Here is a 26171-nt window from a genome sequence, read left to right on the forward strand (position 1 = left end):
TTCCCACATTTTTTTCAGTACCTTAGTACATGTTGCGTCATCCCCTGGTGAGTCATTGGCTTTTCTTCACTTTCAGCCAGTCTAGGAAATCAATACAAGATTTTTTAAATTAAATCACAAGGTGTGCGCATCATTGGCAACATCAATATTAATTGCCCATTCCTTGAGAAGGTGATGGTGAGCTGCTTTTTTGAACCACTGCAGTCAATATAGTAAAGGAACACCCAAAGTGCTGTTAGGGAGGAAGTTCCAGGATTTTGACCTAGTGACGGTGGAGAAACAGCAATTCCAAATCAGGATTGTTTGTGGCTTGGAAGGAAATTTGTAAGGTGGTGGTGTTCCTATGCTTCTGCTGCCCATTCTTGAGGTCATAGAGGGTACAGGTTTGGAAGATGCTGTCAAAGGAGCCTTGGTAAATTGCTGCAGGGCATCTTCTAGATGCTGCCACTGTGCGTCGGTGGAGGAGGGATGGGATGTCGATCAAGCAGGCAGTTTTCTCTTGGATGGTGTTGAGCTTCTTGAGCGTTGTGGGAGCTGCACTCATCCAGGCAAGTGGAGAGTATTCCATCACACTCCTGACTTGTGCCTATAGATGGTGGACAGGTTTTTGGGAGTCAGGAGGTGAGTTAGTTGCTGCAGAATTCTTAGCCTCTGGTCTGCTCTTATAGCCACAGTATTTATGTGGCTGCTCCAGTTAAGTTTTGGATCAATGGTAGGCCCCAGTATATTGTTGATGGGGGTGGGGTTCATGGATGGTAACACTGTTAAATGTCAAAAGCAGATGGTTAGATTCTCTCACCTATTGCCTATTGCTATTTACCTATCCTCATTCTCAGCAGCACATGCTTAGAACAATAGAGGTTTCCTTGAGAATTTCTCCCATGTCCATTTAATGAATACTTTTCCACATTGTCTAAATGAAAAATAAGTTCTTGTAGTTTTCAATAAAACACAGGGGTGCTGGGATGTAAAGGATTCAAAGGTTTGTATCACTACAACTCTGGAATTATATTGGCACCTCGCCAACTCCTGAAAGATGTACTTTCCAGCATTACGAGATTATGCAAGGATTATGCTTCACGGTCATGTCAGAACTAGTACAACTGCCTAATTAATGCACTTAACAATGGACCTAATATAACATTTATATATATTGTTTTTAACAAAATAAGCTGTTGCCAACTCAATTGCTGCAACATGAAAACTAGTGCAATGTTTGACAGTCAATTAGGATTAAAGTGTGTTGCCTTGTTTGACAAATAGAGCACATCTGGATGTGCTTCCTGTGTGAACATGAAAGTGTTGTCACACCAATACCTTCTCAAGTATATAGGCAACAAATGCTGGTCTTGACAGCGATGCTAACATTCAGAAGAAAAAAATAATGGAGATTGTGTTATTGACAGTTAAAGATTAGTGCAATACTCGTATTTGTGTGGTGGATAATGGTGTGCATGCACATCATGCTTCTCTCTTTGGTTTGTAAGTACCAGAAATAGCTTGGTGTTTATAAATAGCATTATGATTGTATGCCATGTTGGACGGGTGTTTTCTTGAAATGTTAACAATTCCATACCATGGGGTCAATTTCCTCTGAAATCAGACATGATAGAGATAGAAAAGGGCCCCATGATGACAAGAATGGGGTCCTTTCCCCTCCCATCTGCTCTTCTTTCCAGTACTCCTGGGAATGTCTGGCAGTTAACCTAGGGTAGTGATGGGAATGGCCCTACATGCTACACATAGACGGGGAGGGTATATGAAATGCCTCTAATCAGTCCTGATGACTTACCCCTGAAGGACTCATGTATGATTGAGGCTTTTTGTGGATGACTTCTTGGATTCTTCAAGGCCCTATGGTTCCTTGAAGTCTTCTTCTGGCTTCATCTACTGTTACCAGGATGGTCTCACTGAAACTTATTCCACATTTGTGAAAGTTGTGGATGAGAGATGATCAGTAATACCTTTTCACAGGGTTATGTTCAACCATTGTGACTGTATATTGCAATCAACTGTCACTCACTTGCATTCAAATTTCACAAAACAAGATTGTAAAAATAATTAAAGCACTTTTATCTGAAGAGAAAAATGTACAGGGCTGCAGGGAAAAGGAGGCAGTGAAGGGGGGGGGGGGTGGGGGGGGGGGGGCGGTGGTGCGGTGCAGTTGTGGGACTAGGTAAGCTGCTCTTGCAGAGCGCCAGCATGGACACAATGGGCTGAATAGCCTCCTTCAGTGCTATAACCATTCAATGATTCACAATACATATATCAGCAATGAAATATTCAAATAAACTCAAATAGGTCAGAACATCTTAAAATAGCTCAAAGATAATAAAACTCCATAATTCCTTTACCGAGCTCCTTCAATCCCGTGACTAACAATTCTGCAGTCATGGTCAACAGACAGTTGATACAAGGTGATTAATCTACTAGCGCATGCAATAGGCAGCTCATCTCTCAGAAAATGTTTATTTTTGGTAGTTTATTTGGCCTAGATTTTTTACATATATGTAAATATTTCAGTGTGTGAATTAAAGAAGGGTAGTCCAAAGGAAACTCAGAGAAATAAAAACAATGGAATATGCAGACAAAGAGAGCAAAGGTGCTTTTATTATGCTGGTGCTAGCATTTTTACATATATGTAAATGTTACATGATGTGTACTTTATATCATATCAAAGAGAGATAAATAGCCCAAAGGAAATGCAGAGAACTAAAAGTGAAAGAGAAAGATATAGGCAGAGAGGGAGAGAGAAAAGACACTCCTTTATTGTGCTGGTGCTTCCAAGTTTGCTAACACAGATATGGATAGCCAAATGCAAACTGCAGAGACTTCCGAAGATCGGTGGTACAAAAGGTCCACTATAAACATTAGGGTTTGCAGCCAGCTGTTTAAGAACTGCACTTGGGAAGCACAGCCCCATCATGTTGCAGCATGCAAACATCGACAGATAATGGGTATCAAGGGTGGACAATAGGAGACGGATTCACGGACATTAATTGAATGGTATTTTCACCAGCCCTGCTTAGCTACCTTTTGTGTTACCTGCTTTACTGTTTTCAAATATTTATATAACTGTAATTTTCTACGTTACAAAGATAATGATAAAGTATCACCGTTGGAACGAGAATCAGAGATGCAGTGCCCTTAAACGCTGTAAATTACTTTTAGCAAGTTCTTTTTAGACGATTGCATAAAACACTGGAAGAAAGTTCTAGAAAAGCAATCAGATATGAAGTGAAATATTGACAATATCAAAAATGAAAAATCTTACATTTAAATAGCACCTTTTACAACCTCAATGTCCCAAATTGTTTTACAGCCAATAAAGTGTAGTCACCAGTAGTATAGGAAACACAGCAGCCAATTTGCACACAGCAAGGTCCCACAAACAGCAACATGATAATAACCAGGTAATTTGTTTTTTTATGATGTTGACTGATGGATAAGTATTGGTCAGAGCACAGGGGAGAACTCTGCTGCTCTTCTTTGAAATAGTGCCATGTGATCTTTATGTCCATCTGAGAGGGCAGACAGGGTCTTAGTTTCATCCATCTCTAACAGGACAGCACTGCTTTAGTACTGTAATGAAATACCTTATAAAGATACCCTTAAACACAATTGCCTGAAATGTCTGTGGGTGCTCCCAATCTACCACCATAAATATTAGAAAAGAGTTACTGTGTATAGAAAAGTTATTATAAAGTAGGTAGTTAATACAGGGATTGTAAACCATTTATTAGTTATCTTGCTTTGAAGAGTTAGCATAATATAACATCTACTGTATATACAAACACATAATATCACAATTACATATTAAGTTACTTGTCAGTTGGTAGTGGGAAGAGTAATGGGACTTAAGATAGACAAAGACCTACTGGTATCCAACCCAGGGTATTAGAAGAAATAAGTGAGGAAATTACAGTGTCATAATTTTCCATGCTCTCTAAGATTCAGAAATTGGGCCTTTGGTTTTTAAAAATTGCAAATGCCATTCTATTACTGAAGGTAATTACAGACCTGTCACCTTAACATCTGTTTTAAAGAAGTTACTGAAAACTATTATCAGGGATACAGTGGTTGAGGACTTAGACAAGTCTGAACTGATCAAGGAGAGTTGGCATGGATTTGTGAAAGGTAAGTTATGGTTGAATAATCCAGTTAAAACTTTTGAGGAGATCACTGTCATGGTGAATAGGGAAGCAACTATGGGTGATGTTTGTATGGGCTTCTAGAAGATATTTATTTAGGTTCTACACAAGAGACTGCTAAACAAAATTAAAGCATGGAGAATTGGAGGTAACCTCATAACATGGGCTGGTAATTAGTTGGGAGTAGGGGACAGAGAGTGGAGATAAAGGGAATGCTCTTTGATTTGTGGTATGTGACAAATGATGCTCCCCAGGAATCTATACTGAGACCTACGATTTTCACAATAGAAGTTCATGACTTGGATGAAGGAACAGGGAATTTTATATTCAATTTGTAGATGGCACTAAATTAAGAAGCACAGATGGGTGAGGAAGTTACAATGGGGCAGACAGATTAAGTGCATGGTAAAAATTATGGCAGATGGAGTTCAGTGTGGGGATTATAAGGTCATCCCTTTTGGTTACAAGAAAGGCAAACCAGAATTCTTTCTTAAAATTGAGTAGCTGTGGATGAACAATGGGATTTAGATGTGCATGTACATAAATTACAAAGTGCTCATGCTCAGGTACAAAAAGTAATGCAAATGGCTAATGGAATGATGGGCTTTATTTCAAAGATGCTGAAAAACAAAGTGAAAGAAGTAATGCTTCAGTTGTTTAAAGTCTTATTCAAACCCACCTGGAGTACTGTGTTCAATTCTGGTATCACTTCAGTAAGGATATGTTGGCCTTGGAGATAGTACACTACAGATTCAATAGAATGATACAAGGGCATGAAAGGTTAAATTCTGAGACTACATAAGCTTGGCAAATATTCCTTAGTTTAGAAGCTTGAGGGATGATCTACTTGAGATGTTTAAATGATAAAGGCATTTGATAGGGTATATAAGAACATAAATAGATGGAGTAGGCTATTCAACCCATGAACATACTCTGGCATTCAATAAGATCATGGTTGATCTTCTGCCTCGACTCCACATTCCACACTATCCCCATATTCCTTGACTCCCTTAGTATCCAAAAATCTATTGGTTGGTCTTGATTATACTCAATAATGCAGTATCCACAGCCCTCTGGGGTAGAGAAATCTCAATTCACAGGCCTTTGCGTGATAAAATTTCTTCTCATCTCAGTCAAAATTGCAGACTTCTTATTCTGAGACTGTAGCTCCTGGTTCTATACTCCATAGCCAAGGAAAACACCCTCCCAACATTTATCCCAGCCCCTTAAGAATTTTATATGTTTCAATGAGATCACCTCATTCTTTTAAACATTAGGGAATGTAGGCCTAATCCACTCAATCTCTCTTCATATGACAATCCCCTCATCCAAGGAATTAGATGAATGAACCTTTGTTTTGCCCCCTCTAGGGCAAGTATATCCTACTTTAGGTAGGTGCAAAGAAATTATTTCCTCTGGTGCTGGAACCCACAGTAAGAGAGCATAATTTTAAAATGAGAGCTAGATCATCCCGGTGTAAAATCAGGCAGCACTTTTTCATAAAAAGGGTAGAGGGAATCTAGAACTTTCTTTCCCAAAAGGTTGTAGATGTTGTGTCCGTGGAAATTTCCAAGGCAATTTGATGGATTTTTGCTTGGGAAGCGTGTCAAGGGTTATGGGCTGAAGGTTAGGAGAATGGGCAAAGAAGTGGCAGATGGAATACAACGTGGGGAAGTGTGAGGTCATGCACTTTGATAGGAAGAGTAGAGGCATAGACTATTTTCTAAATGGGGAGAGAATTCAGAAATCTGGAGTGCAAAGGGACTTGGGAGTCCTAGTCCAGGATTCTCTTAAGGTTAACTTGCAGGTTGACGCAGTAGTTAGGAAGGCAAATGCAATGTTGGCATTTATTTCGAGAGAACTAGAATATAAAAGCAGGGATGTGCTGCTGAGGCTTTATAAGGCTCTTGTCAGACCACATTTAGAATATTGTGAGCAATTTTGGGCCCCGTATCTCAGGAAGGATGTGCTGGCCCTGGAGAGGGTCCAGAGGAGGTTCACGAGAACGATCCCAGGAATGAAAGGCTTAACATATGAGGAACGTTGGAGGACTCTGGGTCTATACTCGATGGAGTTTAGAAGGATGAGGGGGGATCTGATTGAAACTTACAGAATACTGAAAGGCCTGGATAGAGTGGACGTGGGGAAGATGTTTCCATTAGTAGGAGAGACTAGGACCTGAGGGCACAGCCTCAGAGTAAAGGGAAGACCTTTTAGAACAGAGATGAGGAGTAACTTCTTTAGCCAGAGAGTGATGAATCTATGGAATTCATTGCCACGGAAGGCTGTTGATGCCAGGTCATTCAGTGTATTTAAGATGGAGATAGATAAGTTCTTGATTGGTAAGGGGATCAAAGGTTACGGGGAGAAGGTGGGAGAATGGGGTTGAGAAACTTATCAGCCATGATTGAATGGCGGAGCAGACTCGATGGGCCGAATGGCCTAATTTCTGCTCCTATGTCTTATGGTCTTATGAGTGGAAGGGTGGGAGTTAGGGTATACATTAGCTGTGAGCTAATGGGATTGGAGGAACAAGCTCAAGAGACCGAATGGGGATGGTAGCATAGAGGTGATGTCAGTGGACTAATAATGAAATGGCCAGATTACTGCTATGGAGGTATGAGTCCAATCCCTACCATGATAGTTGGAGAACTTAAATTCAATGAATTAATAAACAGGGAATAAAAAAATCTAGAACCTCGTAATTGATGATCACGAAACTACTAGATTTTTGTAAAAACCCATGCAGTTCACTCATGTACTTCACAGAGGGAAATCTGCTGTCCTTCTCCTGCCTTCCCTACGTGTTACTCCAGACCCACAGCAATGTGGGTTGACTTTTAATTGCCCTCTGAAATGGCATAGTGAGTCGCTCAGTTGCATCAGACCACTACAGAAAATTTGAATAAGAATTAAAATTGGACAGGTCACCCGGCGTCGATCTAAGCACGGGAAATGACAAAGGCACATTCTGTCCAGCTGTCCCTCCAAATTCCTCCTCAGTATCCCAAAATATGGAGAGTTGTCCCACAGAACAGTCATGCAACAAGCTCTGAAGAAGTCATTCGCAGTCGAAACGTTAACTCTGTTTCTCTCTCCACAGGTGTTGCCAGACCTACTGAGTTTTTCCAGCATTTCCTGTTTTTATTATAGTCAAGTATCAACCTGACATAGTCATACTCATGGGATCATTATCTCACAGCCAAAGTCCCAGGGCAGCATTTTCCCCCCATCGGGGGGATTGTGCGGGAGCAGGCGGGTTCCCGATCGGCGTCCCCTATGTGGGCGGGCCAATTATGGCCCACCCAGCTTGACATGCGCCAGGAAGCACCCCGGGGGGGTGGATTCCCTGAGCCGGGACTGCGTTCTTTTGTGCATGCGCGTGAAAGAGCGCACAGATCTCCCTGAGCCAAAGTGCCACCTCAGGGAAATCGGTTGAAGTTATAAAAACTTTTTAAAGGTTAGAAAAAATTTTCCTGACATACCCCCTCATGTCACGTGAGCTGGGGCATGTCTAATACTTTTATTTAAAAATATTCTGAAAATTTGAAATCCCTCATGAAACCTCATCCCGCCCGTGGATGAGGTTTCATGTTTTTTTGGAAGGCCACCTGGGCTTGTCGCCTGCTTGCCAACCTTAAGGTTGGACGGGCAGGTCCATTAATCGTTTCAATTACTTTTTTAATGGCCTTAATAGGCCGTTGACAGGTTGGCGGGCGCACAGCTGACTTGGCTGTGTGCCTGCCGAACTGAGAATGTAAATGATGCAGGGAGACATCGGGACGCACGCCTGACGTCACCCTGCGTCATTTTACACGTCGGCAAGTGGGCCCCGCCCTCGCTCACCAACCGGAAAAAGCTGCCCCCAGATTCCTCTATTATCCCTGGATATGTCCTTTCCCACCAGCAACAAAGATCCACTGGAGTTAGTGGCACAGTGGTATATATAGTTGGGAGGGAGTGCCCTGGAAGCCCTCAATATTAACTCTGGACCCCATGGAGTCTCTTGGCATCAGGTTAAACATCAGCAAGAAAACCTCCTGATGATTCGCATCTACTGCCTGCCCTCAGCTGGTGAATCAGCACTCCTCCATGCTGAACACCAGGTCAAAGAAACACCCAGGATAATCGAAACAGAATGTACTTTGGATGGGGGATGTCAATGTCCATCACTAAGGGGAACTCAGTAGCACGCTACTGACTGAACTGGCTGAATCCTGAAGGACATATCTGCCAGACTGGGTCTGTGACAGGTGACAAGACAGAATAGGACATCATCCTCACAAATCTATATGTCACAGAAGCATATATCCATGCAGTATTGGTGATAGAGTCCTTATGGAGATGAAGCCCCATCTTCACACTGAGGAGATCCCCTGTCATGTTGTGTGGCACTAACTATACTAAATGGAATAGATTCAGAACAGATCTAGCAGCCCAAAACATCCAGGAGGTAGTGTGGGCCATCAGCAGCAGCAGGATTGTACTCTACCACAATCTGTAACCTCATTCGCCAGCATCTCCCTCATTACCATCACCATCAAGCCAGGGGACCAATCCTGGTTCAATGACAGGTGTAAGAGATAATGCCAGGAACAGTACCAGACATACCTAAAAATGAGCTGCTGACATGGTGAAGCTACAACACAGGACTACATACATGCTAAACAGCAGAAGCTGTTATAGACAGAACTAACTGACACCACACCAATGAATCAGATTAGTGCTCTGTAGTCCCGACACATCCAGTCATGAATAGTGGTGGACAATTAAACAACAGGAGAGAGAGACTCCACAAGCATCCTCATCCTCAATGATGAGGGAGCCCAGCGTATCAGTGCAAAAGACAGGGCTGAAGCATTTGCAACCACCTTCAGTCAGAAGGTCCCTAATATCATAGATGCCAATCTTGGCAGGGCTTGACAGAGTAGACACTGAGAGGTTGTTTCCGTTGGCTGAGGAATCGAGAACACAGGAGCACAGTCTCAGGACAAGGGGCCAATCATTTTAATACTGAGATGAGGAGAAATTTCTTCATTCAGAGGGTTGTGAATCATTGCATTCTCTACCCCAGAGGGCTGTGGATGCTTCACTATTGACTAAATTTAAGGCCGAGATAGGCAGATTTTTGGTCTCTCTGGGAATCAACGGATATAGGGAATGGGCAGGAAAGTGGAGTTGAAACCCAAGATCAGCCATGATCGTATTGAATGGCAGAGCAGGCTTGACGGGCAGTATGGTTTACTCCTGTGCCTATCACTTGTATTTTTTAGCCAATTCAATTAACTCCATGTGATATCAAGAAAAGCCTGAAGGCACTGGATACTGTAAAGGCTATTGATCCAGACAATATCCTGGCAATAGTACTGAAGACTTGTGCTCCAGAACCAGCCACATCCCTGGCCAAGCTGTTCTAGTATAACTAAAACACTGGTATCTACCCAGCTATGTGGAAAATTGCCCAGGTATGGCCTGTACACAAAATGCAGGACAAATCCAATCCAGCCAATTACTGCCCCATCATTCTATTCTCCATCATCAGTAAAGTAATGGAAGTGGTCACTGGCAGTTATATCAGAAGCACTTATTTAATAATAACCTGCTCATCAATGCTCAGTTTGGGTTCTGCCAGGGCTACTTGGTTCCAGGCCTCATTATAGCCTTGATCCTAACATGGACAAAGGACTGAATTCCAGGGCTAAGTTGAAAATGGCTGCCTTTGACATAAAGGCTGCATTTGACCAAGTGTGGCATCGAGGAGCTGTAGCAAAATTGAAGTCAATGGAAATCAAAGAGAAAACTCTCCACTGGTTGGACTCATACCTAGCATAAAGGAAGATGGTTGCCATCGTTGGATCCCAATCAGATCAGACCCAGGACATCACTCGATGACACCTTCCATCACTTTGCTAATGATCAAGCGTAGACTGATGGAACAGTAATTGACCAAGTTGGATTTATCCTGCTTTTTGTGGACAGGACATACCTGGGCAATTTTCCACTGAAGCAGTCCCTGCCTGTATGCAGCAAGACATGGACAACATTCAGATTTGTGCTGATAAATGGCAAGTAACATTCATGCCACACAAGTGCCAGGGAATAACCATCTCCAACAAGAAGGAATCAAGCCACCCCACCCCTTGACATTCAATGGCATTACCAATGGTTAAGCCTCCACCATCAACATCCTGTGGGTTACCAGTGATCAGAAACTGAACTGGACTAGCCATATAAATACTGTGGCAAAAATAGATAAAAGATTGAGAATTCAGTGACGAGTAACTCAACTCCTGACTCCCCAAAGCCTGTCCATCATCTGCAAGGCACAATTCAGGAGGGTGATGAAATACTTTTCATTTGCCTGGATGAGAGAGATCCAACAACATTCAAGAAGCTCAACACCATCAAGGACAAAGCAGCATGCTTGAATACCGCCCCAACCACCACTTTAAACATTCACTCTGTCTTGACCACCAATGCACAGTGGAAGCAGTGTGTACCATCTACAAGATGCATTGCAGCAACTTATCACAGCTCCTTCAATAGCATCTTCCACACCCAGAAGCTCTATCACCTAGAAAGACAAGAGCAGCAGATACATGGGAACACCACCACCTGCAAGTTTCCTCCAAGTTGTACACACCATATTGACTTGGGAATACAGTATATCACTGTTCTTTCAAAGTCACTGGGCCAAGGTCCTGGCATTCCCACCCTAATGGCCCTGTGGGTGTACCTACACCACATGGACTACAGCGGTTCAAGAAGGTGGCTCACCACCACCTTCTCAAGGGCAATTAGAGACAAATGCTAGTTTTGCCACATCCCGTGGATGAATTTTAAAAATGGCCTCCTTGTATGTTTCTATGATACATAAACTGACTAAGAAAAGGAGCCTAAATATGGAATCTCTCTGCTACCCTGTCCACCTCAACTACAATCTCATTTACCTACCCCTTTGCCTAGTATATCCTCCTCTAAACCAACCCCATAGTTTCTCCACTATCTTCTCTCATCCACCAGTGTTTATTACATGGAGCTGTCCATGAACTTAACATCTCTGCCTCAATCCTGTACAATCCCAGCTCTTGGCCACTTAACTTCCACTCAATTTGAAGCTCACAGGATTGTCATCTTGTTTCTACCCTCTGACATTATTCTTACCACCTTCAAGAAGCTGTTATTTATCAACTCCTTAAAAAAATTCCTTTACATATCATTACACTCCACTTTTCCTTTCTTTCTTTTGGAATGTTATTTCTTTGCCACCCTACTCCAACCCTTCACTGCTTCTTGTTTTAGACCCTCCGATCCAGCTTCCACCGCTGCACCCGTTCACAGCCTCTCTCTCAAGTGAATGTAAGAAGATGGTTGTGATTGATGGAGGTCATTCATCTCAGCTCCAGGATATCACTGCAGGAGTTCCTCAGGGTAGTGTCCTCAGCCCAACCATCTTCAGCTGCTTCATCAATACCTCCCTTCCATCATAAGGTCAGAAGCGGGGATGTTCGCTGACAATTGCAAAATATTCAGCACCACCATTCGTAACTCCTCAGATACTGAAGCAGTCCATGTCCATACGGAGCAAGACCTGGACAACGTTCAGGTTTGGGCTGATAAGTGGCAAGTAGCATTCATGCCACACAAGTGCCAGGCAATGACCATATCCAACAGGAGAGAATCTAACCATTGCTCTTTACATTCAATGGCATTACCATCGCTAAAACCCCCACTATCTACATCCTGGGGGTTACCATTGACCAGAAACTGAACTGGGCTAGCCATATAAATACTGTGGCTACAAGATCATGTCAAAGGCTGGGAATTCTGTGGTGTGTAACTCACCTCCTGACTCCCCAATGCCTGTCCATGATCTACACAGCTCAAACAGGAGTGTGATGGAATACTCCCCACTTGCCTAATGAGTGCAGCTCTAACAACACTCAAGAAGCTGAACACCATCCAGGACAAAGCAGCCTGCTTGATTGGCACCCCATCCATTCTCTTAAGCATTCAGTGCCTCCACCACCGACGCACAGTAGCAGCAGTGTGTACCATCTACAAGGTGCATTGCAGTGACTCAGAAAGGGTCCTTCAACAGCACCTTCCAAACCCGAGACCTCTACCATCTAGAAGGACAAAGGCAGCAGATGCATGGGAACACCACCACCTGGAAGTTCCCATCCATCCTGACTTCGAACTATATCGCCATTTCTTCACTGTCGCTGGGTCAAAAGCCTGGAACTCCCTTCCAAACAGCACTGTGGGTGTACCTACACCACACAGATAGTTCAAGTAGGCAGCTCAACACCAGCTTCTCAAGGGCAATTAGGGATGGGCAACAAATAATGGCCTAGCCAGCCAAAGCATAAATTTTAAAAACGTAAAACATCCCAGGGCTGTATTTTGAAGGAGAGCAGGCGAGTCCTCCCTGGCTGATATTTACCCCTCAATTAAAATCACTGAAAAAAATCCGTGGTCATTTTGACATTGATATTTGTGGGACTTGCTGTGTGCCACATTTCCCACGTTACTACAGTCACTTCAAAAACACTTCATATATGAAGCGCGCTGAGTATTCCTAGATAGACGTCACATCAATGCAAGTCTTTTACCTCTTAAACAAGCTGATTGTAGAAGAATGGATTCAACTTCTCCGACATTGTGCTGATCCCGCCCAGTTTTACTGTTCTGCCTTTCCCGTTCAATCTAAAGCTGCTGTCACTCTCACAGTTCGCCATCAGATAACTGAGCTGGAGGCGTCAAACTTTGCCCTGAAACATTGGGACAGGAAGCGGTATGAAATATCTCCAGTGCACACTAGTGGTCAGAAACGTCCTCTGGCCAGTTTGTAGCTGAGGCTGGTCCTCGGGGAGATTTCCTGAAACCACTCAAAAAGGCGAACCAGGCAAATAATAAACTGACCGACTTGAACAGGTTTGGAAGAGAAATTGCTGAAGATTCGGGATGGCCGGCACTGAGGAACTACAGCAGGTGAGAAACTGTCCAATTTCAATTTTTAAAAATACAAGTGCCTTTCTTTCAAAATGAGAGGGACTGGAAAGATAGAGCTGACCACACAGAATGGCATTGTATGAGATCCAGGGTTCAAGTGATACCTAAAACTTGTCTGAGGATGCTTACAGTATAAACAGTAAGTATCCAGCAAGCAACAGCCGCCGGTTTACATTGGGAAGCGGTTCTGTAATTGCTGCTGAGTCCCTCACTGATGATTTCCGTAATGACAGGTCTGGAGAGACGACTGGGCTACTCCGATTCCGATTAGAATCGTGTATCGTAGCAAAGTGATATTTCACATAAACAGATTTTCATAGAATCATGCGATTGAGGAGCAAGCGTGGGCCATTCGGCTCTTCGAGGCTGCTTCGCCATCCAGTAAGATCATGGCTGATCTGGTTGTTGTCTCAACATCACTTTCCTGTCTGCCCCCCCCATAACCTTTGACGTCCTTTTCTACCAAGAATCTATCTAACTCTGCCTTGAATAAATTCAACAAATTAAATAATAATAAATTCAATCGTGGCAGCAGGGGACTCTATTGGCAGAGGGGGTGCGGGCTTGACTTTTCATTGGGTTTATTATTAATCAATGAGCAGATGCAAGCCCCAATATAAAGAGACACTTAACTATCACAAGTTTCATTCCCTCTGACGTGCACTGGTTAATGCCTTTGCATGAACGTTGCATCTGTGCGATATTCTCAAAGGGGTGGAAATAGTGTACAAAATAGAGCACACAGAAATGTCACATTAAGGCTTTCAAAGGAAAACCTTTTTTATTGTAGTGAATTACCACATCTGAGGTTTTGAAAGAAAAGTTTTCTATGAAGAGTAAACTCCTTTGGCATTTCTGAACCTACTATGTATATGCTTAGCAGAAGTCACTACAGGCAAAATTCATCCTTGCTGCTCAAATTTCCAGTAAAATTATCAATAGGAGCTATTTCATCTCTATATGCCACATTGGCCCTTAAATTGCTGGAAAAGTTAAGGCACCCACCATTATTAATGCTTAAAAACCCCCCAATAATTTGTGGTGGGGAAACCTGCTCAGATTTGCCACAATCGTCCTTAGACAAACAGAGCAAAATAAGACTTCCTGGGTAGAACTTCAAGTGAGCCCATTTTTGGACGTGTAGGGGTGGCACGCAGGATACTTTCCCTGCATTTAAAACGTGAGACCTGAGGCACGACACAGAATCACAGAATTGTTGCAGTGCAGAAGGAGGCCATTCGGCCCATCGTGCCTGGACTGGCTCTCCGATGAGCAATTCACCGAGTGCCATTCCCTCACCTTCTCTCCATAAACCTGCTCGTTGTTCCTTTTCAGATAACAATCTGATCCCATTTTGAATGCCTGAATTAAACCAGCCTCCACCACACTGTCAGGCAGCGCACTCCAGAAGTTTTTTAAACACTTGCTGTCTGAAAAGTTTTTCCTCATGAGGTCTTTTGCTAATTACTTTAGATCTGTGCCCTCTTGTTCCTGATGCTTTTGCTAGTGGGAATAGTTTCTCCCTATCCACTCTGTCCAGACCCCTCATTAATTTGAATACCTCTGTCAAATCTCCCCTCAGCCTTCTCTTTTCCAAGGGAAATAGTCCCAGCTTCTCAAATCTATCTTTGCAACTGAAGTTCTTCATCCCTGGAAACATTCCTGTGGATCATTTCTGCACACTTCCTTACTCTTGCACCCTATGCCCCTATTAATAAAGTCTAGGATACTGTATGCTTTATTAATCACTCTCTCAACCTGTCCTGCCATCTTCAATAACTTATGTACATATACACCCAGGTCCCTCTGCTCCTCCACCCTCTTTAGAATTGTACCTTTTATTTTATGTTGTCTCTCTATTTTCTTCCTACCAAAATGAATCACTTCATATTTCTCCACATTGAACAGCATCTGCCAATTGTCTGCCAATTCCACCAACTTATCTATGTCTTTTTGAAGTTATATGCTATTCTCCTCACAGTTCACAATGTTTGCAAGTTTTGTAATATTCACAAATTTTTAAATTGTGCCCTGTGCACCAAGATCGGCATCATTTAATATATATCTGGAAATGCAAGGGCCCAACACTGACCCTGCGAAATTCCCACTACAAACCTTCCTCCAGCCCAAAAACATCCATTAACCACTCATCTCTGTTTCCTGTCATTCAGCCAATTTCGTCTCCATGTTGCTACTATCCCTGTTATCCCATGAGTGATAACTTTGCTCACGGGTCGATTGTATGGCACCGTATCAAAAGCCTTTCTTAAATAACCCACATTTGTCAATGTGACTATTCATTTTGTCCCGAATTATTGTTTCTGGAAGTTTCCCCACCACCAAAGTTAAACTGACTGGCCTGTAGTTGCTGGGCCTATCTTTACACCCTTTTTTGAAACATTTGCAATTCCCCAGTCTTCTGGAACTACCCCTGAGTTTAAGAAAGACTGGAAATTTATGGCCAGTGCCTCCACAATTTCCACTTGCATTTCTCTCAGTATCCTTGTATGCATCTCATCCAGCCTTGGTGCCTTACAGACAGCCAATCTAATCCCTTCTCCATATCAATGCCTTTTCCATAACAATTTTAAATCCTTCTAATGTATTAATTATCTCCCCTTTCACTGTGGCCTGGCTAGCAGATTCTTGCATCGTAAAGACAGATGCAAAGTATTAATTTAATACCTCAGCCTTTAATTCTCCTGTCTCCATATGTAAATCCACTTTTTGGTCCCAAATTAGCCCTACTTGTCCTTTTTAACCACCTTTTTACTAGTGGTATTGTCACTGGACTGGTAATCCAGAATCCCAGGGTAATGCTCTGGGGACCGGGGTTCGAATCCCACCACGGCAGATGGTGAAATTTGAATTTGGTAAAAATTGGGAATTAAAAGTCTAATGGTGACCGTGAAACCATTGTCGATTGTTGTAAAAACCCATCTGGTTCACTAATGTCCTTTAGGGAAGGAAATCTGTCGCCCTTACCTGGTCTGGCCTACATGTGACTCCAGAACCACAGCAATGTGGTTGACTTTTAATTGCCCTCAGAAATGACCTAGCAAACCACTCAGATATATCAATCCTCTAAAAAGTTTTAAAGGAATGGAACCAGATGGACCACCCAGCATCGACCTAGGTGCAGTAAACTCAGCCCTGTTGGCCCTGCAAAGTCCTCCTTATGAACATCTGGGAGATAGTGCCAAAATTGGGAGAGCTGTCTCACAGACTAGTCAAGCAACAACCTGACATAGTCATACTCACAGAATCATACCTTACAGATAATGTCCCAGACACCACCATCACCATCCCTGGGTATGTCTGGTCCCACTGCCAGGACAGACCCAGCAGAGGTGGCAGCACAGTGGTAATCGGCAAGGGGTTTCCTTGCCCATGTTTGACCTGATGCCATGAGACTTCATGGGGTCCGGTGTCAATGTTGAGGACTCCCAGGGCAACTCCCTCCTGACTGTATGCCACTGTGCCGCCACCTCTGCTGGGCCTGTCCTGCCGCCTCCCCCTCCCTCCCCTCAGCTGATGAATCAGTGCTCCTCCATGTTGAACATCGCTTGGAGGAAGCATTGAGGATGGCAAGGACACAGAATGTATTCTGGGTGGGGGTCTTCAATGTCTATCACCAAGAGTAGCTCGGTGGCACCATTACTAACTGAGCTGGCTGAGTCCTAAAGGACATAGCTGCTAGACTGGGTCTGCAGCAGGTTGTGAGGGAACCAACAAGAAGGAAAAACATACTTGACCTCATCCTCATTAACCTGCCTGGCACAGATGCATCTGTCCATGACAGTGTCAGGAGGAGTGATCACCGCATAGTCATTGTGGAGACGAAGTCCTGTCTTCACATTGAGGATACCCTCTATTGTGTTGTGCGGCACTACCACTGGGCTAAATGTGATAGAATTCAAACAGATGTAGCAACTCAAGATTGGGCAGCCATGATGCGCTGCGGGCATCAGCAGCAGCAGAATTGTATTCAAACACAATCTGTAACTTCATGGCCTGGCATATCCCAGACTTTACCATTACCACCAAGCCAGGGGATCAACCCTGGTTCAATGAAGAGTGCAGGAGGGCATGCCAGGAACAGCGGCAGGCACACTTAAAAATGGGTGTCAACCTGGTGAAGCTACAACACAGGACTACTTGTGTGCCAAACAGCATAAGCAGCAAGTGATAGACAGAGCTAAGCGATTCCATAACTAACAGATCAGATCTAAGCTCTGCAGTCCTGCCACATCCAATCGTGAATGGTGGTAGACAATAAAACAACTCACTGGAGGAGGAGGCTCCACAAATATCCCCATCCTCAAATATGGGGGAACCCACTGTATCAATGCAAAAGATAAAGCTGAAGCATTCGCAACAATCTTCAGCCAGAAATGCCGAGTGGATGAACCATCTCCCCCAAGGGTCCCCAGCATCACAGGTGCCAGTCTTCAGCCAATTCGATTCACCCCACGTGATATCAAGAAACGGCTGAAGGCATTGGATACTGCAAAGGCTATGGGCCCTGAAAATATTCCGGCAATAATACTGAAGACTTGTGCTCCAGAACTTGCCACATCCCTAGCCAAGCTGTTTCAGTACAGCTACAACACTGGCATCTACCCGGCCATATGGAAAATTGTCCAGGCATGTCATGCACACAAAAAGCAGGACAAATCCAACCTGGCCAATTATTGTCCCACCAGCCTACTCTCCACCATCAGTAAAGTGATGGAAGGGGTCATCAACAGTGCTATCAAGCAACACTTGCTTAGCAATAAATAACCTGCTCACTGATGCTCAGTTTGGGTTCCACCAGGGTCATCAGCTCCTGACCACATTACAGCCTTGGTTCAAACATGGACAAAAGAGCTGAACTCCAGAGGTGAGGAGAGAGTGACTGCCCTTGACATCATTTGACTGAGTGTGGCATCAAGGAGCCCTAGCAAAACTGGAGTCAATGGGAATTAGGGGGAAAACTCTCTGCTGGTTGGAGTCATACCTAGCACATAGGAAGATGGTTGTGGTTTTTGGAGGTCAATCATCTCAGCTTCAGGACAACACTGCATGAGTTCCTCAGGGTAGTGTCCTAGGCCAAACCATCTTCGGCTGCTTCATCAATGACCTTCCTTCCATCATGAGGTCAGAAGTGGGGATGTTCGCTGATGATTGCACAATGTTCAGCACCTTTTGCAACTCCTCAGATACTGAAGCAGTCCATGTCCAAATGCAGCAAGACCTGGACAATATCCAGGCTTGGGCTGAACAGTGGCAAGTAACATTCGCACCACACAAATCCCACGCAATAATCATCTCCAACAAGAGAGAATCTAACCATCGCCCCTTGACATTTAATGGTATTACCATCACTGAATTCCCCTACTAGCAACAGCCTGGGGATTACCATTGACCAGAAACTGAACTGCACTAGCCATATAAATACTGTGGCTACAAGATCAGGTCAGAGGCTAGGAATCCTGTAGCAGGTAACTCACTTCCTGACTCCCCAAAGCCTGTCCATCTATAAGGCACAAGTCAGGAGTGTGATGGAGTACTCTTCACTTGTCCGGATAAGTGCAGCTCCAACAACACTCAAGAAGCTTGACACCATCCAGGACAAAGCAGCCCGCTTGATTGGCACATCTGTCACAAATATTCACTCCCTCCACCACTGACGCACAGTGGCAGCAGTGTGTATCATCTACAAAATGCACTGCAGAAACTCACCAAGGCTCCTTTGACAGCACCTCCCAAACCCATGACCACTATCATCTAGAAGGACAAGGGCAGCAGACACATGGGAACACCACCACCTGGAAGTTCCCCTTCAAGCCACTCACCATCCTGGCTTAGAAATATATAGCCGTTCCTTCACTGTGGCTGGGTCAAAATCCTAGAACTCCCTCCTAATAGCACTGTGGGTGTACCTACACCACATGGACTGCAGTGGTTCAAGAAGATAGCTCACCACCACCTTCTCAAGGGAAGGGTAATAAATGCCAGCCTAGCCAGCAACACCCATATCCCATGAATGAATTTTAAAAAATGCCTATAGAAGACTTTGGGATCCCCTTTTATGTTGGCTGTCAGTCTCTTTTCATACTCTCTCTTTGCTTCTCTTATTTGCTTTTTCAGTTCCCCTTTAAACCTTCTATATTCAGCCTAGTTCTCGGTTGTATCTCATACAATCACAATCTCATTCAATATAAACACTGTAGTACATTTGACTTATAGATTGAAAGACGATTTGAGTTTAAGTGTTTGATTTACTGTAAGAAGTAAATTGTCTTGTACTTTATAATTTTTTTTATCCGTTCTTGGGATGTGGGCATCACTGGCTAGGCAAGCATTTATTGCCCATCCCTAATTGCCCTTGAGAAGATGGTGGTGAGCTGCCTTCTTGAATTGCTGCAGTCCATGTGGTGTAGGTAGTGCTGTTAGGGAGGGAGTTCCAGGATCTTGACCTAGCAACAGTGAAGGAATGGCGATATATTTCCAAGTCAGGATGGTGACTGGCTTGGAGGAGAACTTCCAATTGTTCATGTTACAACGATGCGGGTGGCTATGGCTATTCAGTTTGTTTTGTCATGCTTGGATGATATAATAACATCTTGAATTTACCATAAACAAGAGTTTGAAGGCCTTTCAGAGAAAGAAAAGGCAGGGAATGGGGCTAGCTGGGTTGCTCTTACACAGAGCCAGTACAGACACAACAAAGCTGAATGGCTTCCTTCTGTGCCCTAACCATTCTATGATTCACTAAATGTTGGAGAGTGGCAGTTATGAAATTGGCAAGGAAAGCATTGGAATAGTCGCATGTGGAGGCACAGATGAGGATTTCAGCACTGGTGGGGCTGTGCTAGGGGTGGAGACAGATAGTGCTGCATAGGTGGAAAGAGGCTGTCTATGTGACAGAGAAAACGTAGATCTGACACTCATCGGAGGAACAAACAAGACACTGAGGTTCTGAACAGTCTGCTTGAGCCTAAGGGAGATGCCTGGAAGAATGAAGTCAATAGCAAGCGAATAGGTTTAGATTGATCTCAATTTTCTCAAACACATGAATGCGCCTGTCGGCCAGATTTTGTATTGTGAATGGCAGTGGCCGGGACTTTTTGGCCCTGCCTGTGGTGTGCATCATCATGGGCAGGATGGGAAAATTTGGACTTTTGGCTGCTCTCTAAATTTTCCCATCACACCTGCGATGACGCCCGCCACTGCCGGGGCTGGAAAATCCCACCCGGTGAGACTATCAGCGCTCACCACTATAATGGAGAAAAACAGACTGCAACTTCTGACATTCCCACGTGGAAATTCAAAATTTGCAATCCAAGATAGCTTCTTTTCAAGCTGTGCTGTAACATTGCTAATAGACTCGGCACCGAAATCAGTGTCATGGCACGAACTTGAGGTGCCTACTAGTAGTTCCCACTAAAGATGCCATTAAATTTAGAGCTGGGGAAGGAGTAAGAGCATTTTTAATGGCATGGTAAGTGATACTTACTGACAAACAGCCTCTCTGGCTCTGAAAATTTATTTTTCCTTCAGGAGATAATTAACATGGAGGTTTTAAAGGAATATTTTTTTTTTCTGTTTGTCTCCTTTAGCTTCTTTTTACTGTTTTGTGGTACGTGAGTTTCACTGGCAAGGCCAGCATTTGCTATTCATCCCGAACAGCCCTTGAGAAGGTGTTGTTGGGCTGCCTTCTTGAACTATGGCAGTTCATGTGGTGTAGGTACACCACAGTGCTGTTAGGGAGGGAGTTCCAGGATTTTGACCCAGTGACAGTGAAGGAAGGACAATATATTTCCAAGTCAGGATGGTGTGTAGCTTGGAGGGAACATCCAGGTGGTGGTGTTCCCATGCATCTGCTGCCCTTGCCCTTCTAGGTGGTAGAGGTTTGGAAGGTGCTGTCAAGGAGCCTTGGTGATTTTCTGCTGTGCATTTTGTAGATGGTACATATTGCTACCACTGTACATCGGTGGTGGAGGGAGTGATGTTTAAGGTGGTGGATGGAGTGCTGATCGAGGGGCTGCTTTGTCCTTTCTCTCTCTCTTAATTCTATCTGCCTTTCCCAATCTTTATTCTGCTTTCTGTACATCATTAAGTTTAATTTATATTTCCTGATTTATAGTTCAAAGTTCCAGGTTTAGACTCTCCATGCCTCAGTAAGGTTCTTGAGTCAAATTAGTTGAAGAGCCTTGCTCACTCATGCCACAGATGCCTTTTACATTGCGTGTTACAATTATGAGGTTTATAAGATTATGTTTTGGAACTGTGTCTTTAATTTAAGGTAAAATGGAGGGGGTCACGTGGCTTATTCTGATGTCTGCTGGACAACAGGTCGCAATGGTTTGATTGTTAGAGATCAAAGGAAGGCTTAGCTTGTTTGGCTTCATTGTATTTGGGATGTTTGACTATACAGAGAAGTTGTTGTTAAGTCTAACCACACCTGAGAGACTTTCAGAACTAACGAACAGGCACCGGGTACAAATCTTACCTGTTAGTGAGGCTTCATGTCAATGAATGCAAATTCAGTTTGTTATTTGCATAAACCAGAATTGTCATGACTATAAACAGTAAATATACAGAACACTGTCAAAGTTGAGGAAGAATTAGCATTATTCAAATATGGGAACATGGAAAAAAACACCTAAACAAGCAAAAAGCTACTGTAGATTCTGGAAATCTGAAGCAAAAACTGAAAAGGTTGGAATCAGTCAGCAGGTCAGACAATTGACGCTTGAGTATGGACCCTTCAGAGAAACAGGCATACATATTAATATTAAAAGGAGGATAATATATATATATATATATGTATATAGAGAGAGAGAGGGAACATCAATGTCAAATTGTAGCAACTTTTACATGCTACAATCCTCTGGCCTGATCATTTACTGCAGTAACTTCAACATCAGGTTTTAAGTTTCAATGATTTTTATTTTGTATCTGAACCCCAGGTCTTTCAATCACATGATGAGCAACATGAGGGTTGCCAACTCTGGTTGGTCTTATTTATGGAGATTTCCTATAGCTTCTAGCCTCCCTACCTGGTCAAACAGCCTTTTCTCCCATTACTTTTATAACTAATAAAAGTGCTCAGAAAAAGTATTTAGCTCCCAAGCTTCTAGCAGCAGTGTTCAAGAGAATAATCTTAAATCCTGGAGACTCCAGGGCAATCAAGAAGGTTTGGCAACATGTTAACACCCAGACTTTTGGTAGTACAGAACTTGAGTATTGCTGAAAAAAGACACATGTTGAAGCTTTTTGTCTTGCACTCACAGGGACACTTCTCAAGGATACCAATATAAGGGGAAAACAACAATTCTTCATTGTAACACCTCTACCTATCTGAGTCCACTTGCCAACCAATCAGCGCTCTCTTCTCATACAGTATAAATTGTTATTTGCCCCTTATATTGGTATTCTTGTGAAGTGTCCTGATGAGTGCAAGACAAAAAGCTTCAACATGTCTCTTTTTTCAGCTATTATTAACACCTGCTTTTTCATCTCCCATGCCGCTGTCCAGGGTCCTTTTTAATGTTAATATTCCTCAGATGAGGAATAACATTTTCTGTACTTATGCAATTTAGTATACTATATTCACTGCTCATTGTGTGGTTGCCTCATCAGTGTGGGGACTATTCAGTCCAGACACACAACCCTGAGCTCCTTTTTGTGTGCCACTTCAATTCCCCTCCCCCTCTGACCTCTCTGCCTTTCGCCTTCAATAATGTTCCAGTAAAGCTCAATGCAAGCTGGGAGAACAGCAGCTCATCCTACTTTGAGGCAGCCCTCTGGCCTTAATATTAACTTTAATAAATTCAGACCTTAATTATTTTTCTCAATTTCTCTCTGGAAGGAAATCCTGGTGTTGTTGAACGGGTGCATTCACACTTTTGAAGGGAGTGGCAAGTGAATTGATTTTTGGGGTAGAGTCTCCATCTGACACAGTGCTGGGCGGGGCCACCAAGCTTTCATTTTCTCCTTTCAGGCTCCCAGGCTGCTGAAGCCTGCCCATATTGCCAGTATTTTTCAGCTACAGTCCACATCATCTCCCCCCACCCCGCCTCAGCTATTCACATGCTCCCTGTGTTTTGTAAAAGCCTTTAATTTCTTTGATTTCTCTTAATGTGCCTTTGTTGTGTGCTGTCGATATCACTACAACCATTCAACCAGCTCCTGTTTTCTACTTAAAGCACTGTACTGTTCATTCTGATTTCTCTTGCATCTTGTTGGACGTTTGTGTGGGTGTATGTGTATTTATGTCAATGTGTGAGTGTTTGCGTCCACGTGGGGGTATACATATCTGTGTGTGTGTGTTTTTATACCTGTGTTTGTCTGAGTGTGTAGGTGTGTGTGACAGCTCTTCCTTCACTTTACTCTGTTCCTTTTTAAATTCTCATTTATAATTTCTTACAGTTCCTGAAACATTGAGGAGAATTTTACAGCATCCCCATCCATCCCGACAAGTCCCAGTGGGTGTGTTTTTGGCAGGGGGAGGGGGATCGGGTGGTTAGCCCACCGCCTTCCTGCCCAGCTCTGACTTGGTTCCCATAATATAGGGGGTGGGTAAGGCACCCACTGGGCCACCTGCCCTTAGGCCTACTGAGACCCTTAATTGCCCAATTTAGTGGCAATTAAGGGTCTCAATCCACCTCTACTGCCATAACACACTGGGCAGTGAAAGGCAGATGAGAGTTGAAAGGTCATTGTTTTCACCAATATTGGTGAAAAAGTGGGAAGAAAGCAGTGGGTACTTACTTTGTGGTGGGGGGTGGGGGGTTGCCCTGTGCACATCATGGGCAGCACCTCTTAAGACCATACCCCACTTTGTGCCTTCCTGCCTGTCCTCCAAAACCTGACCCACCCCACCCCCCTGCTCCCAAGGGTGCCTAAATGCTCCCCACTTAAGAAAAGCTGGACTCACCTTGTCCCATATCCAAAACATTTCCTCCCAGGGCCTCCTTGCAGTACCAGCAGCACCCACTATGCTCTTCTGTGCTGCTGGGACTGCAAGAGCTGCCAGCCAATCAGATTTCCCGGCAGTTCTCGAGGCAGAGACTTTCTTCCACTAAAGGATAGGAGTCCGACCCTCAGTTTGTTAAGGCCACCTGCAGCATATTATACCTTTTTTTAAATTGAGTTTTCTTCCGGGGACCAAGCAGTATGCACCCCCCACAAAAAAATTCAGCCCATTGACCTAGAATTGCTGGTAAAACAACAGCAAATTTATTGCAAATGCCCTTGTATGTATCTGGTTCCATTCTTGTTTATCTACTAATTGCCAGAGAATCATCTGAAATGGTTTCTCTTCCTGCTTCTGCACTGTTACATCTGGTGTCCCCTAATGATCTATCCTTAACCCCCTCATATTTCTCACCTTTGTGCTGCCCTTCCCGACATCGTCTGAAAGCAAAGCATTAAGTTTTCACATGTATGCTGATGACATCCAGCTTTACCTCATCCCCATCTCTCTCTCAACCCCTCCACTTCTCTAAATTGCCAGACTGCTTGACTGACATCCAGTACTGTATGAGCAGAAATTTCCCCCAACTAAATATTGGGAAGACCAAAGCCATTGTCTTCGGTCCTTGCCACAAACTTTGCTCGCTAGCCCCGGACTCCTTCCCTGTCCCTGGCAACTACCTGAGGCTGACAACCTTGATATCATATTTGAGATGAGCTTCTGGCAACATACCAGCTCCACCACAAAGACCACCTTTTTCTACCTGCCTAACATCCCCTGACTCCTCCCCCACTTGAGCTCATCTGCAGTTGAAACCCTCATTCATGCCTTTCATGTTACCCCTACAGTTGATTATACTAAAGCAGTCCTAGCATTCCTCCCACTCTCCATGATCTTGTGATGATCCAAAACTCTGCTGTCCATGTCTAAACTTACACCAAGTCCCGTTCAACCCTCAACCCTATGTTTGCTGACCTACACTGGCCCCCAGTTAAGCAATGCTTCGATTTTAAAATGCCCATCCTTATTTTCAAATACCTCTTTGGCCTCCCTCTTTCTGTAATCCCCTTCAATCCCACAACCATCCAGGATATCTGCACTCCTCTAACTCTGGCCATTTGAGCATCCCTGATTCTAATCACTCCACCATTGATGGCTGTGCCTTCAGCTGCCATGGCCCTAAGTTCTGCAATTCCCTCCCTAAACTTCTTCACCTCTCTATCTCAGTTTCCTTCTTTAAGGTGTTTCTTAAAACCTAACTCTTTGACCAAGGCTTTGGCCACCTGCCCTAATATCCCCATAGGCTCGGTGTCTACTTTTGCTTTATAATGCTCCTGTGAAGCACCTTGGGAGCTTTCATTACATTAAAGGTGCTATAGAAATATAGATTGTTGTTGTTTTGTAACAAATCTCGAGACACAAGTTTTAATGAAAGTTGCATTTGCCCCATTTTAAGAAAGCCTGGCTATTTTCAGATGCTCTGATTTGTGGAACAACATGGAAACACTTGGAATATGCTCAGAGAACATTGTAATGTATCATATTGTGAAGGATGTATTGCACCTAACAGTCTCTATTTGAAAAGAGAAGCAAAGGCTGCAGATGCTGCAAACCTGAAATAAAAACAGGGGCCGGGATTTTCCGTGCCTGCCAGCGTCGGGCGTGTTTGGTGGCGGGAGTGGACAATGTGGCGAGAAAGGCCAAAAATCGGTTTCACGATGGCGTGAAACCAGTTTGCGATTGTACGCTTCACTCACTGATGGCAGGCCGCATTCCCCACCATCAGACATCATGAACCTCATTGTAATACATCAGCATATCACTATAAAGCCAGCCCACCAGAAACATCCCCCCACCCACTGTACTTCGGCCAGTACTCGCAGTCATCAGCGCCAGGCTTCACAGACAGCACCACATCACTTTTAGTGGGGCTCACGCGTAGGTCTCTACCTACCAGATCAGCCATATGTGGCTGCAGGGCTAGGGCTTGTTTGGGGAAGGTGCAGAAGTGGCCTCAGGCAAGGCAAGAGGCTGCA

At 43.8% G+C, this 26171-nt stretch overlaps 1 protein-coding gene across 1 annotated transcript in view; it reads left to right on the forward strand.

Annotated features, from left to right (window-relative positions):
• The first annotated feature begins 249 nt into the window (after window positions 1–249).
• trpm5 (transient receptor potential cation channel, subfamily M, member 5) overlaps window positions 250–26171 on the forward strand; it is a 123520-nt gene continuing 97598 nt past the window's right edge. The window contains exon 1 of the mRNA XM_078548927.1: window positions 250–412. Coding sequence (XP_078405053.1) covers window positions 344–412 — 69 coding nt within the window. The 5' untranslated portion in view covers window positions 250–343. The remainder of the gene's footprint in view (window positions 413–26171) is intronic.

The sequence above is a fragment of the Cetorhinus maximus genome, chromosome 9, assembly GCF_964194155.1.
Source record: "Cetorhinus maximus chromosome 9, sCetMax3.hap1.1, whole genome shotgun sequence".
Taxonomy (NCBI): Eukaryota; Metazoa; Chordata; class Chondrichthyes; order Lamniformes; family Cetorhinidae; genus Cetorhinus; species Cetorhinus maximus.